The sequence below is a fragment of the Camelina sativa genome, chromosome 7 (assembly GCF_000633955.1).
Source record: "Camelina sativa cultivar DH55 chromosome 7, Cs, whole genome shotgun sequence".
Lineage (NCBI taxonomy): Eukaryota > Viridiplantae > Streptophyta > Magnoliopsida > Brassicales > Brassicaceae > Camelina > Camelina sativa.
The window spans coordinates 6,034,036-6,047,221 of NC_025691.1; the positions used below are offsets into that span (position 1 = coordinate 6,034,036).

The 13,186-nt window shown below is 36.6% G+C and overlaps 4 protein-coding genes and 2 non-coding genes across 9 annotated transcripts in view; 2 read left to right on the plus strand and 4 right to left on the minus strand.

Moving 5' to 3' along the window:
• On the plus strand, positions 69-2,923 carry LOC104700469 (malonyl CoA-acyl carrier protein transacylase). The gene is made up of 10 exons (XM_010415990.2): positions 69-471; positions 760-845; positions 935-1,001; positions 1,229-1,371; positions 1,651-1,699; positions 1,849-1,986; positions 2,071-2,151; positions 2,240-2,416; positions 2,509-2,595; positions 2,686-2,923. The coding sequence occupies exons 1-10, from the start codon at positions 178-180 to the stop codon at positions 2,746-2,748; spliced, it is 1,185 nt and encodes a 394-aa protein (XP_010414292.1). The 5' UTR covers positions 69-177; the 3' UTR covers positions 2,749-2,923.
• On the minus strand, positions 4,670-4,740 carry TRNAG-GCC. Its single transcript has one exon. It is a non-coding gene; the product is annotated as a tRNA-Gly (tRNA).
• TRNAG-GCC lies at positions 7,000-7,070 on the minus strand. The gene has a single exon. It is a non-coding gene; the product is annotated as a tRNA-Gly (tRNA).
• On the plus strand, positions 7,157-9,156 carry LOC104700471 (probable protein phosphatase 2C 26). Of its 2 annotated transcripts, none has more exons than XM_010415992.2 (11): positions 7,157-7,333; positions 7,435-7,486; positions 7,588-7,667; positions 7,766-7,847; positions 7,916-7,986; positions 8,084-8,163; positions 8,258-8,355; positions 8,434-8,557; positions 8,655-8,737; positions 8,830-8,878; positions 8,962-9,156. In XM_010415992.2, exons 1-11 carry the CDS (start codon positions 7,200-7,202, stop codon positions 9,012-9,014), a joined length of 906 nt encoding a protein of 301 aa, XP_010414294.1. In that variant the 5' UTR covers positions 7,157-7,199; the 3' UTR covers positions 9,015-9,156. The 2 variants fall into 2 exon arrangements, with proteins under 2 accessions (XP_010414294.1, XP_010414295.1); XM_010415993.2 differs by having other exon boundaries at positions 7,161-7,333; positions 7,577-7,667.
• LOC104700470 (mitoferrin-like) lies at positions 9,148-11,246 on the minus strand. The gene is made up of 2 exons (XM_010415991.2): positions 10,245-11,246; positions 9,148-9,624 (listed from the first exon to the last, which is right to left on the minus strand). The coding sequence occupies exons 1-2, from the start codon at positions 11,037-11,039 to the stop codon at positions 9,418-9,420; spliced, it is 1,002 nt and encodes a 333-aa protein (XP_010414293.1). The 5' UTR covers positions 11,040-11,246; the 3' UTR covers positions 9,148-9,417.
• LOC104700472 (UDP-glycosyltransferase 87A1-like) overlaps positions 11,913-13,186 on the minus strand; it is a 2,674-nt gene continuing 1,400 nt past the window's right edge. The window contains exons 2-3 of one of the 3 annotated variants that reach the window (XM_010415996.2): positions 13,114-13,155; positions 11,913-12,964 (exon numbers count right to left, since the gene is read on the minus strand). In XM_010415996.2, the coding sequence (XP_010414298.1) occupies positions 12,087-12,964; positions 13,114-13,155 (920 nt within the window). In that variant the 3' untranslated portion in view covers positions 11,913-12,086. The remainder of the gene's footprint in view (positions 12,965-13,113; positions 13,156-13,186) is intronic. The other 2 variants (XM_019227490.1, XM_010415995.2) reach the window with 2 other exon arrangements.

Genomic DNA, 13,186 nt, shown 5'->3' on the forward strand with positions numbered 1-13,186 from the left:
AAAAAAAAAAAAAAAAAAAAAAAATCCTGTAAAGTTTTATTTTTTTAAAGGAGAAAAAAAAAAACGGTTGGTCTGATACTCAGCTTCCTCCATCTACTACCATCATCATCATCTTCGTTAACTCCGCTGAAGCTTTCTTTTTAAAAAGCAAAGTGTAAAAACTGTTACCTTCTCTGAATGCACTCACTGCTTCACCTTACTACTATCTTACGCACCTCTCCTGCTCATTCTCTTATCCTGCGCACGTCTCTCTCTGCCATGGCCACCGCCGCTTCCTCTTCCTTGCTCCTCCCTTCCGTATCTCTCAACAATCTCTCCTGCTCTAAAAATGCCTCCTTTTGCTTCCCCGCCAAGAATCTCAGCCGATCTAGGGTTTCCATGAGCGTCTCCGCTGGATCTCAGACTACTACTGTTCACGACTCTCTGTTCGCCGATTACAAACCCACCACCGCGTTTCTATTTCCCGGTCAGGTAACGTTGTCTCTAATTTTCCGATTACTGGACTTTGATTGATTCGTAGCGCAAATGTTATCTATCTGAACAATGTAAGAAAGTTTATTGATTTCGCCTCAATTTAGAACATTTCGAAGTGCCCAAATTGAAAAGTTTGCCAATTTGTGATTTTTTGTTGTTGTTCTAGATTCACATTTTACAGATTGATCTGACTGTAACTGTAATGTAGGCTTCTGACCATATCTGTAGCTATATTGCTTGCTTTGTTAATCCCTCAGAATTTGTGATGAATTTGGTATATCTCAGGGAGCTCAAGCAGTAGGAATGGGTAAAGAGGCTCAGAGTGTTGCAGCAGCTGGAGAGTTGTATAAGAAAGCTAATGATATCTTAGGGTATTTTCCTTATTGTTAAAAAGTTGGAACCTTTTTGTTTGTTTTTTGTTCACTTAGTGTGAATGATTAAACTAAATGGTGGCTTTCAGGTATGATCTTCTGGACATTTGTGTTAGTGGACCAAAAGAGAAGCTTGATTCCACGGTCATAAGCCAGGTATCTTTCTGTTTCCTGTTTCTCTTTCGATCTCTCAGTTTTTGCAACATTTGGTTAGGGACAACCGAACAAGTTAGGATTTTTGATCTCCTTTCTTGTTAGTGTCACCTATATCAAGCAGAACTTAATTTTTTTATTTAATATTTCCTTTTAGTAGTTTATGAAATTCATGTACAGTATGTACGAGTTGGTATGGTTTCTAAGTTCTTGGTCTATCATTTTTCCAGCCTGCTATTTATGTCACAAGTTTAGCAGCAGTTGAATTGCTCCGTGTTCGTGAAGGTGGAGAACAAATTATTAACTCGGTTGATGTGACTTGCGGTCTGAGTTTGGGAGAGTATACTGCTCTGGCATTTGCTGGAGCCTTCAGGTTAGTTAATTATACAACTCAGGGGAGTTAAAGATACCGAAATTAGGATAAATTAACACAAAAAAATATCGGGCTGTTTGTGATAGAATGAGAACTGTTTCTTAGGTTACGACTTAGTTTATCCATTTGCTAGTTAATTGAATGATAGTGGTTCCAAATCTCGGATTTTCAGATATGATTGTAAGACCACATGTTACTGTACTTTGTTCCCTTTTACCTATGTGCATCATCACCTGAAGTACTTTTGTTCTTTTCTCTGTTACTGTTTTTATTCTCAAGCTTCGAGGACGGGCTGAAGCTTGTAAAACTTAGAGGAGAAGCCATGCAGGTAAGATTGAACTCTGTTCTGTATATTCTTCATCGATTGTGTCAAGTTTAAGTTGATGTTGTGACGGCTGAACTTTGTAGTGATCTTATTTTACCATTCGAACTTCGAATAGCTGCGTTGACATAGTTTTTGATAAATTGCCTTTTCAGGCTGCTGCAGATGCTGCGAAGAGTGCCATGGTTAGTATCATAGGGTTGGACTCAGAAAAGGTTCAGCAGTTGTGTGATGCAGCAAATCAAGAAGTAGAAGAAGCTGACAAAGTTCAGATTGCAAATTACTTATGTCCGGTATATATGTCCTCTATGAATCTTTTGCATTCGAGACTTTTATAAAATCAGTTTCACATTCCATACTAAGGTTTGCTATTACAGGGTAATTACGCAGTATCTGGAGGTCTTAAGGGAATTGAAGTTGTTGAAGCTAAAGCTAAGTCATTCAAGGCCCGAATGACGGTATCCGCTCTCACTCATTCCCTTATCCTATGTTTTGCCGCCTTCCTTATGCTATAAGAAACATGATTGTTGGCACCTTGCTCTGTAGGTGCGTCTAGCTGTTGCAGGTGCTTTCCACACTAGTTTTATGGAACCAGCAGTCTCGAGATTAGAAGCTGCATTGGCAGCAACGGAGATTAGAAGTCCGAGGATCCCAGTGATCTCGAATGTTGATGCACAGCCTCATGCAGATCCAGACACGATCAAGAAGATACTTGCACGCCAGGTAAGAAACCAATACTCAGTAAAGCTATGTATTCTTCATTTTTTTGTTGGCACGCAAAGATAAAACGAAGACTCGAATTGTTGGAACCGCAGGTGACATCTCCAGTCCAATGGGAGACAACAGTAAAGACTCTCTTATCCAAAGGACTTCAAAGCAGCTATGAATTGGGACCTGGAAAGGTATTTTTCTAGCCTCGTAATCCGTTGTAGATTGATGTTTATTCTTCTTTCTTCTAAGTTGTATGTGTTTTGTGGCATTTCAAACACCAGGTAATTGCAGGGATATTCAAGAGAGTAGATAAAAGCGCCAGCGTTGAAAATATCAGTGCTTAAGACTCTGCCTAGCGTTTTGTGTTTGAGTAATAAGTTACTTTAAAATTTATGTACTGGTGCTTCAGTAGTTTGGAATTCAAAGTTTTGTGTGGAATGTATTGAGATATCTTTTTAGTTTCAGTTGAAGAGAAGTGACAATCCCAAGTTTGTGTTATATACTGTTTTTTTGGGTTTTGTTGCACTTTGATTTAGATGGACATCATCTGTATTATGAAGTTGTGAGAACTGAGAATTGTTGACAAAAAAGGAAAAAAAAAAGAAAGAGTGAGCTCAGGTTAAAGCGAGGTTTATATCACATCCGAAGATTCATCACCACAGCTCAATTTACTTTCATCATCATAGCTCACATGTTAATGCACCCAGCCGGGAATTGAACCCGGGTCCAATGCTAATCAAAGGACTATTCTACCACTAGATCCACTGGTGCTTATTATTCTAGTAAGGTAACATTTATTTATTTATAGGTTGAAACTTAAAACTAACATATCGAATGCGATTTCAAGCATGTATTTCTTTTTGAAGGTTTTGCTAGTCACGTGATCTTGTTTGTAATTGTAATTATGGATCATTGGATGGTAATTTCACTTTCACCGAGTTCCAAATGATACAAGATGGAAATTAGTTTCTACATGTCGAATTTTGTAAGCTTTACATATTATTAAAAGACATTAGCGGTTACTATTTACTAAATTTGTCATCCATTTTTTTGGTCATTCACCAAAAGGGCAAGATCTTATGAATCATTGACACTACATGAATTTCAATACAAATAGCATTGGAAAAAAAAACCATTGACAACAAAAGCCTTTTATTAGAGGATCAATAAGTAGTCCAAGATAGTGTTTTATGAGAAACTCATCTAACTCCGTCTTATCATGTTTTGTAGCAAGAGTTAGTCATATATATTTGGTGTAATGGTGTAAGACATTGATGAATGTAACTAAAAAGTTGTCCCTTTCTGTAGCCTCAGTGCCTCATTCAACTATTTTACAAAATAGAATCGAAATCTTTTTTTTTTTTGAAGAAATCCTAAACCGAGAATATAAAATCCTAAAACCTTATCAGAAAACAAAAAAAAAAAAAACAAAAAGAGAGAAGTTAGAATAACGTGAAGCCAACGCTAAACCCATTATCATTCACAGCTCTAACTATTGCACAAGCCAGGAATAAGGTTATCTCTTTGTCCTTGGAGACAACCCAAACCGCAACCGTAACTCTGTAAATGAATAATTAGTCTGGAAGAACTCTTTAAAGACATAATTAGTTTGGAAAATCAAATACATATATTATGTAAAGCATTCTTATAATCAGTCTTTAGTATTTGGTACTTGAATTGATTTTTCTGTGTTTAACATTTTAACCTTAAATCATGACAGTGTAGTAAAAGAAATTGTCAAACAAATGGTATTTTTGTTTTGAGTATTTGTAAAATATTTCTTTAAACATTTGTGTTGTAAAGAACCAATGGGAATGTTATGATAATGGATCTGTTCGTTTCGTTGACGCTGGCAGTTGCGGCAGCGGCAGCGGCAAACGCAACTTTTTTAATCGTCGCATCTAATCGACATTCAAAAACAGGAGCTGCGTTTGCCGCAGGTACCTGCGGCAGCCAAACGAACAACAATAGCTGCGGCTAACGCAGTCGCAGGTACTTGCGGCGACGAAACGAACAGACCCAATGTTTAAAATTTTAGCCCAAGTATTCTCTTACATATTATGTAACATGAGTTGATTGATAACTTTAAATTATTACAGAACAGTATTTAGTTGCAAGTGATGTTACTTAAAAATTTAGTTAACACACCAGGGAAAAAAAAATAAAAATAAAAAGGAGCTCAGAGGTGTGGCGAATCTCAGCTGAAAGTTCAGGAGAATGCGAAGGACCCAACCAACGCTTAAACCAATTTCATCACAGCTCAAATGCACCAGCCGGGAATCGAACCCGGGTCTGTACCGTGGCAGGGTACTATTCTACCACTAGACCACTGGTGCTTTCATGCCATAACAAGGGTTAATCTATTTATAAACAATAAATTCACTTTAATTTGGCCACAAAAGGCCTTTTCAATACAACAAAATCTATAAAAGTCAAAGTTGCTCAAATATGTACATATAAATTTGATCAACAAAAAGCTGTTCCCTCCTCTTTCTTTCCCTAAACTTACTGTGGAATGATGGTGTATGGAGTTACACTGATCCTACATTTTGTATATAAAAATGTATATATGTAAATTGGTAAAATATGTATATGTATTTAAAATGCGACTAAAAGATGCCAGCTCGTCAGTGTGGTTGCTGTAAGTAAGTGAGAAAGTTCAGTAAAACTAAGAGGTTAAAATGCATGTAACATTGCTCAAAGTAGTAGTAGTGGTAATAGCTTAATTACCAAATGTGAAACCAAGGGTGCTAATAAGCGTTTTGTTGCAGATCACGATCGAGACAAAAGACACTACGGATAAACTCAAAGCACCGGTGTTCCCAACTGGAACTTCTGGCTATTGCTCATACTTTGCAGTTGTTCTTTATTGTGTTTGCAATCACAATCTATAATGACCAACAAAATTAACATAGATGATTCGAACTTACGTACATGACACACCGGGCTAGCCAAATCAAAAGGGAGAAAAATATAGGAGCGATACGAGTGCTGAATCTCACTTTTAAACGTTACTTGGGGTCTTACCAACGATTCATTTTTAATAACGGGGCTAAACTGTAAAATATATATGAAAAAAAAATAAAACTAAAATAGAGATGAGATTGATGTCTTCTCAAGCTTGTGCAAATGCAACTGTGTCACACTCTCATTCAATTTTATTGTGGGTTTTTAAAAACATAGAACATGCATGTCATATGAATCTATATGTATAATTAGAGGTCCTCGCTCTCCACATCAGCAGCCATATCATCACATTTTATTGATAAAACAAACATTAAAAGATGTAAAATCAATTGTTAGATTTTATATTGTTATCTGTCAATAAATGAAACCAATAATTTAGAGAAAAAAAAACATACATTAAAAACAAAAATTAAAAAGATACAACACAAACATATGAAAAAGGTGAATACAGGTTAGATAAATATAAAATCAGATAACTCTATCTTAACATATAATATGTAAATATTTTCAAATAAATAGAAATAGGAAAAGGAAATTTACCCTATATTTAATACTACAACATTCATTTTAAAGAGTTACAATTGTTTAGTAGAATAAAATAATGAGAATTTTGTTTTTAAAATAATAAAATAAATTTAAATGATTTTACTCATATTAAAAAGTAATTAATCTCCGTCTTAAAAAAAACACATTTAAATCTTGATAATGTAATTGTTAATGTCAAAGTATCAGTTTGAAAAAGATTAAGGTGACTGACAAAAAAAAAAAGAAAGAAAGATGAAGGTAATTTGAAATAAAACAAAAAACTATCTTAAACATCACAAATAAAAATAAAACATCTATTCAATTAATGAAAACTATGTAACAAGAATATTGAGGATACTATTTGGAAATTAGAATAGTAATAGACTAATAGTAATGGTATATTGAAGACTTTAGTTAGAAATAACAACTTACTAGTCTACTTCATGCAATGCAGTTTTCAACAGTGTTTATTTATGCATGACTTCTCATGTCATTTACCACATCTCTTGTGTATCTTAAAGTTATTAGCCCTCACTCACATATAAGAAAATTACTATTTATTTTCTTTCATAACCTTGAAAATCGAAAGATTAGAGATATGAAGAATGATCTTTAACTAAATCCTAGTGCCAATTTCATGTGAGGTTGGAAACAATAAAAAGAAATTCAACTGTTACATCGCCAAGCCACTAGGCTTCATTTGCCATCTACAAAAACCCACATTAATGGATACATAACATACTAGACTCATCACAAACAATTTTTTTTTTTTTTAAGTTTTTTCTTTTTGATTTCGAGTTTATAGAAAAGGATTTTGTGTGTAAACTCGTGTTGTTGTAACTTGTAAGGAAAAAAAAAACGAAATCTTTTTGTTATGATAATATTTAAGTTGCAGTGCAGTTATTATTTTTATATGTTGAACATTAATCCGTGTTACAACAGGACTGTATTACCTACCTTAGAAAATGTAAAGTGTGACAAAAAGAGTTAGTTAAACATGAAAGAAAAAAAAGAGCTCAGAGGTGTGGCAAATCTCAACTGAAAGTTCAGGAGAATGCGAAGGACCCAACCAACGCTTAAACCAATTTCATCACATCACAAAATGCACCAGCCGGGAATCGAACCCGGGTCTGTACCGTGGCAGGGTACTATTCTACCACTAGACCACTGGTGCTTGTTGTTTCTATGTCTTCTAATTATATGATTAAACCTTTTATTCTGACAACATTCACAATTTCGCAGAAGTCACAACCACAGGATTGAAAAGAGAGAGAGTGAGAGAGAGAGCAAGAAGTCGGAGGAAATGGCGATTCCAGTGACGAGAATGATGGTTCCTCACGCACGACCATCGCTTCGTCTCTCACACACCAACCTTACAAACTCAACTCGTGTTAACTTCCTCTGTCGCTGTGCTCCATCAGAACTCCAACCACTTCGGTCTGGCTCTTTCTTTCCCTTGGCTAAGTTTGCTGAAAGTTCATTACTTTGCTCGAAACTGAGAACTCATTTGTCCAAATATGTTTGCATATTTCATTTAGGCCCGAACTCTCTTTATCTGTCGGAACTCACGCCATCCCACATCCAGATAAGGTACATCAACTCTCTGTTGTCTTCTTCAATGGATGTAATGAATTTGGATTTGCGTAAAGGATATTTATGCAATTAAAAATCGACCTTTAGTGTCTAAATAGGTGGAGAAAGGTGGGGAAGATGCTTTCTTTGTGAGTAGTTATAGAGGAGGAGTCATGGCTGTTGCAGATGGTGTCTCCGGGTAAAGCTTTTAGCTTTGTACTTATCGTAAACTTTGAGTTGAGTTTGTTTCTGTGTTTATCTTATTTTTGTTAAAGTTTGTATCTTTTTTTGTCTCAGTTGGGCTGAACAAGATGTTGATCCTTCCTTGTTCTCTAAAGAACTTATGGCGAATGCTTCTCGTCTAGTTGATGATGAAGATGTAAGATTTGAAATCTCACTTCAAGTATTAGTTTAGTTTATCTTTTGATTTTTTTTGAACTGAAACAGGTCAGATATGATCCTGGTTTTCTCATTGACAAAGCTCATACCGCAACTACCTCCAGAGGTTCTGCCACAATGTGAGATTCGAATGATTTTGTCCTAGTTGTTATTATCTTCAAGTTTGGTTTTTGTTCCTTTTTGGATAGCTTGATGTCGAGGTTATTGATGAAGCAGTATTCTAGCTATGCTTGAGGAAGTCGGTATTCTCAAAATAGGCAATGTTGGAGACTGTGGACTTAAACTTCTTCGTGAAGGTTTTTGTTACTTCTCTTATCCTTCTGTAACCTGAGATGCATCGTGTCATGTTCAGCCTTTTGACAAAGAGATATTGTTTCATTCTCATTTCAGGTCAGATTATTTTTGCCACTACTCCACAAGAGCACTATTTTGACTGTCCTTACCAACTTAGCTCTGAGGGTTCTGCTCAAACTTATCTAGATGCATCGGTAACTAAATCTTTACCAACTCTTCATGATTTGTGCTATGTATTGTACTCCTGTAACATGTTTTTGCAATTTAAGCAGTTTAGCATAGTGGAAGTACAGAAGGGGGACGTGATCGTGATGGGTTCAGATGGGCTTTTCGATAATGTGTTTGACCATGAGATCGTTTCGATTGTGACAAAGCATGCAGATGTTGCAGAATCATGTATGTATATATATAATATATATGTATATACCATCTCTCTTGATATTTAATCTGAAGTTTAGAAGTGACATGGTTTGTTTTGTTCAACTATTAACAGCGAGGTTATTAGCTGAAGTGGCGAGTAGCCATTCAAGAGATACAGAGTTTGAATCTCCATATGCATTAGAAGCAAGAGCCAAGGTGAGATTTTAACTTGAGCTAAGAATGAATTTTACCGGTCCACGCAAAGTACATGTATCTAAAATTCATGTATATGCGTTTTGTCATAATAGGGCTTTGATGTTCCTCTCTGGAAGAAGGCACTAGGAAAGAAGCTTACAGGTAGTAAATAAACAACAATGTTGATGCATCATATGCTAAACAAGGGTAGTTTCTGAGTTGATCTCTGGTTCTGAAATTTGCAGGAGGGAAGCTTGATGATGTCACTGTGATCGTTGCCAAAGTTGTTAGCTCATGAGTCAACTCTGTTCATGATAAAGTTTATATATGAACTTCTCTTTATTCTTTTTGTACAAGTCCTTATAGAAACTTGTCCCTTTCTCTCAATAAGAATGTGTTTTCAAATCTATAGAAGAAAATATAATTCACCCTTGTGAATACTCTTTAAGCTCATCTATCTCTTTATAGTATTTTCTCAGAAAAACAAATAAAAATACAAAACTTCTCTGTCAATGCAAATCTGAAAAAGGCCTTGGGTTGTAACTCTAATCTGACAACATTATTACGTAAAAAAAAGAATCATTATACAAACAGATATCTCTCTAAGAGCTAGTGTTAACACTAACAAACCTGTAGCTCTATGAAGAATCAATCACCTGAATCAGGCAAGCAAATAAGCCGAACACATGTTGTGTCCCTTTTCAAGCTACGTTTGATTCACCATTGAGATCTCCAAAAAAGGATTTGACTGTTTCATAAGTGGACCAGCAGATAGCAGCTGCTGGAGCGTGGAATAGCATTCTTGGTAGCCATCCTCTGGCTAGTCCTCTATAACCGTCTTTCTTCACAATTGTTCGGAACACATCGCTTATTGAACTGGTCTTGAAACGATCACAACCACACACACCCTGAAAACATAACCAGAGACATATTTTTTAAAAATATCCAAGAAAGTGTATTGCCAAAGATTCTAAGCTTAGAGCTGACATTTTCTTGATCGTGTCTTTATCATTCAAGTCAAAACTGATATCACACAGTTAAGAACATATCCCCTAAATTAAGTAAATTTTATGCCACAAAAGCTACGCCACAAATTCTACACCTTTAGTCGCCAGTTTCAAACCAGAATTAGTTAAAGGCTTAAAGCTATGCCACGAAAGTTCAAAGCGTGCCCACTTTTACACCGAGGACACTTACAGCTCAACACGACTAGATAGTTTTCCTACCTCATAAACTTAGACAAATTTCAAACCAGAAAGATATAAACTACACAATAACCACAGCCAAATAGAATGTTATAACACTATGTGATTGTCAAGCATTAAGTAGACAAAAGCATAAACCGCGAAAATCAAAACAAGTTAATCTAAAGAACCTAATCCTAGTCGCAATTGTTGAGTTACATGATCACAAAAGTAACTACGTTTAATGCAATCAAGCATCTAGTATACACCTATGTGTTTATCAATAATCACATTGGCTATTATCAGATAACGTAAAGTCAATGGCTTTAGAAATTTCAACTCACCTGACACTGCAATTGCGTCTTAACAACATCAAGCGGAGTAGTTACAACAGCCGCTAACCCACCAGCAGCAGCTCCAGCAGTAGCATAAACCAACCAACCTTCCTCATCCTCTTCTCCACCAGCGTGTTCAGGCAACATCTCCCTCAATCCCTTCTTAACCGCCTCATAAGTAGTGAAGTGAACAGCAGTAAACGGAGCATTCATCAACACAGTAGTTCTATACGAAGCGTAAAACGCACCAAACCCTTCCTCACGCATTACCCTACTAATACAATCCCAAACACCTTTATAAGTCCCATTCCCAATCTGTAACCTCTGCTTAACCATATCCATTGGAGTAAACACAGCATCACTAGATATAGTAGCGAAAACACCCGAGATCGCGTGTGCAGCAGAGTTATTAGGGTTCCCACCAGATAAAAACTTCTTAGAGACTTCATAGAATGAGAAATAAACAGCGTGAGCTGGTCCAGCACCAAGCCCCATTGCCCAAATACCTCTATACAAAGCAGATGGACCATCGGTTTTGATAATTGAACGGAAAGCTTGACGTAAACCGACTGGTTTGATGGGACATGAACGGAGAGCTTGCATATGGGTTTTGACTGTATCTACTGGAAACATAGCCATGTGTTCAACAGAGCCAGCGATTGAACCGGCGACCATGAGCTGCCAGAATCGAAGAGTTGTGTTTTGAGCTGGAACGACGATTGCTGGATGAAAATCCGGTGGTTGTGGGATTGGACGGAGATCGGATTCTGGGAATTTGGATGCAGTTGTGGCTTCTGTCGCCATTGTTTTTAGGATTGAGAGATAGAAAGGTTCGAGCTTTATGGAGTAGAAGATGAATTTGATAGAGAGGTTGTTAAAATTAGGGTTCCGAGAAGGTTGGAGAAATACCAAATCTGGAGATTTCTCCGACCAGAGAGAGGAGCGGCGGTTAAACTAAAGACATATAGGACAAGGAGGAACACCTCTGTCTTGGCTTGTGGGCTTTTAAAACACACCCGTTCTCGCCAAGTAATAAATATTCTTTTGTCTATTAAACTTCCTTTTTAGCCTGTTTCGTGTTTACCATTATCGGATCCTAATACAAAATATTATGGATATGAATATTCGAACCAAAATAATATCCTAAAAGAAAAAGGAAAATATTAAATTTGAATTTCACTAAAAGAGAGAGGAAAAAAAAGCTGAAGTAAAAAATAATTTAACCGTCTATATAGTCAATAACTCAAATATGTTGTGGACACAAAATAATTGTTTGTCCTCCAAAAATAACAAAAATAAATAAATAAAAGAGTTTTAGGTTCTTTATATTTTTCTATCAGATGAATGATTTCTAGATTCTTTAGAATATATATTACAAATGAGATGATAATTGGAACAACAATTGAAAGAAAGAGTAATGACTAATTAAAGACTTCAACGTTCAAACTAGCATAAATATGATCCTGAAGAAACTCTTTTCATTAGAATAGATCGTTTACGAATCAAAATAAGAGTAGAACGGTTGTGCCATTGCTTCTTGTTGTAATGAAGGTGCGTGTGAATAGATTCACATTTCAGATCTCTTGTGAGTCGAGAAAATGCTTAAGGATAGTAGACATGTTGGTTGGTGTAATAGAGATAGTGCTCAGGGCTCTGCCTTATTTGAGAAAAAAGAAAAAACAAAGCCAACAGCTTTATGCATTTTTTATTTAATTTAACGTAAAACAAACGAACACTGATATAAAGACGAAACGAAAATGCCTAAAATGTAAACTTACAAATAAGAGTTCTACAAACAATCTTAAATTTGACTCTTTAACAAACTTAGACCCTAATCGTTCACAATAGAAGTCAAACGATCTTGGTAATATCTTTAATGAAAGCGTCGATGTCAGCATCAGAAGAACCACTTTCCGCAACCGCGACTCGACAGATCTCACTGAGATCACAAACCCTTTTTCTCATCTCTTTCCCATCTTCACTCTCTCCATCCATAAACCTTTTTACCAATTCCTTGATCTCATCACTCACTATCAACAGCTCTGTCTTCTTCTTCCTCTCGATCCTCATTCCGACCCTCCACTCGTCAACAATTAACTTAGCGTTCAGAAACTGATCCCAAGAAACAGGAAACGCAAGCATTGGTACACCCGAATATATCCCTTCCAATGTCGAGTTAAACCCGCAATGCGTCCAAAACCCGCCTACAGCTTTGTGACAAAGCACACGCAGCTGATGGCACCAGCTCACCACAACACCCGAGCTACCTTTAAGAGACTCCTTAAGCTTCAAGTCACTCTCACGAGCTACCCAAAGAAACCGGACTCCAACCTCTCTCACACCTACCACTATCTCCTCCATCTGAGCTTCAGAGACCGAAAGAAAACTCCCTTGAGATATATAAAGCACAGAGCTTTCTGGTTGCTCGTCAAGCCATTGAATGTAATCGGGTTCGTTGCCATCATTTCCAACGGATATATCTTCAAAGGGTATTAACGGACCAGTGGCGTAAACAGGGAAATCAAACTTGGAAGTGAAAAAGTCGATGGCTTTTGGTTCGAGCTCATATGCAGAAGGGAAGAGAAGGTACTTAGCTTTGAATAGCTCACCGAAAGACTTTTTGAATGCATTGAAGATCTCATGACAATAGCCATGAGAGATCTGCAAATCACGGACTCGCGTCGGAGACAAACCCGGGATGTAATCAACGATCTCGTCAAGTTTTGATTCTACAAACAAACAGAGTAAAAGGGATTGAACTTTACGATTTCTATCTAACAGAAATGTGAACTTTGCTATCTGAAACAGAGTATATCAGAAACAGAGTATACCTGAAACAAAAATGTGAACTTTGCTATCTGAAACAGAGTATATATACCTGATGGTTCTACTGGGAAATGGCCGTGACTTGCGAGAAGATCTGAGTGAATGAAGAGAGAGAGAATCGTGGC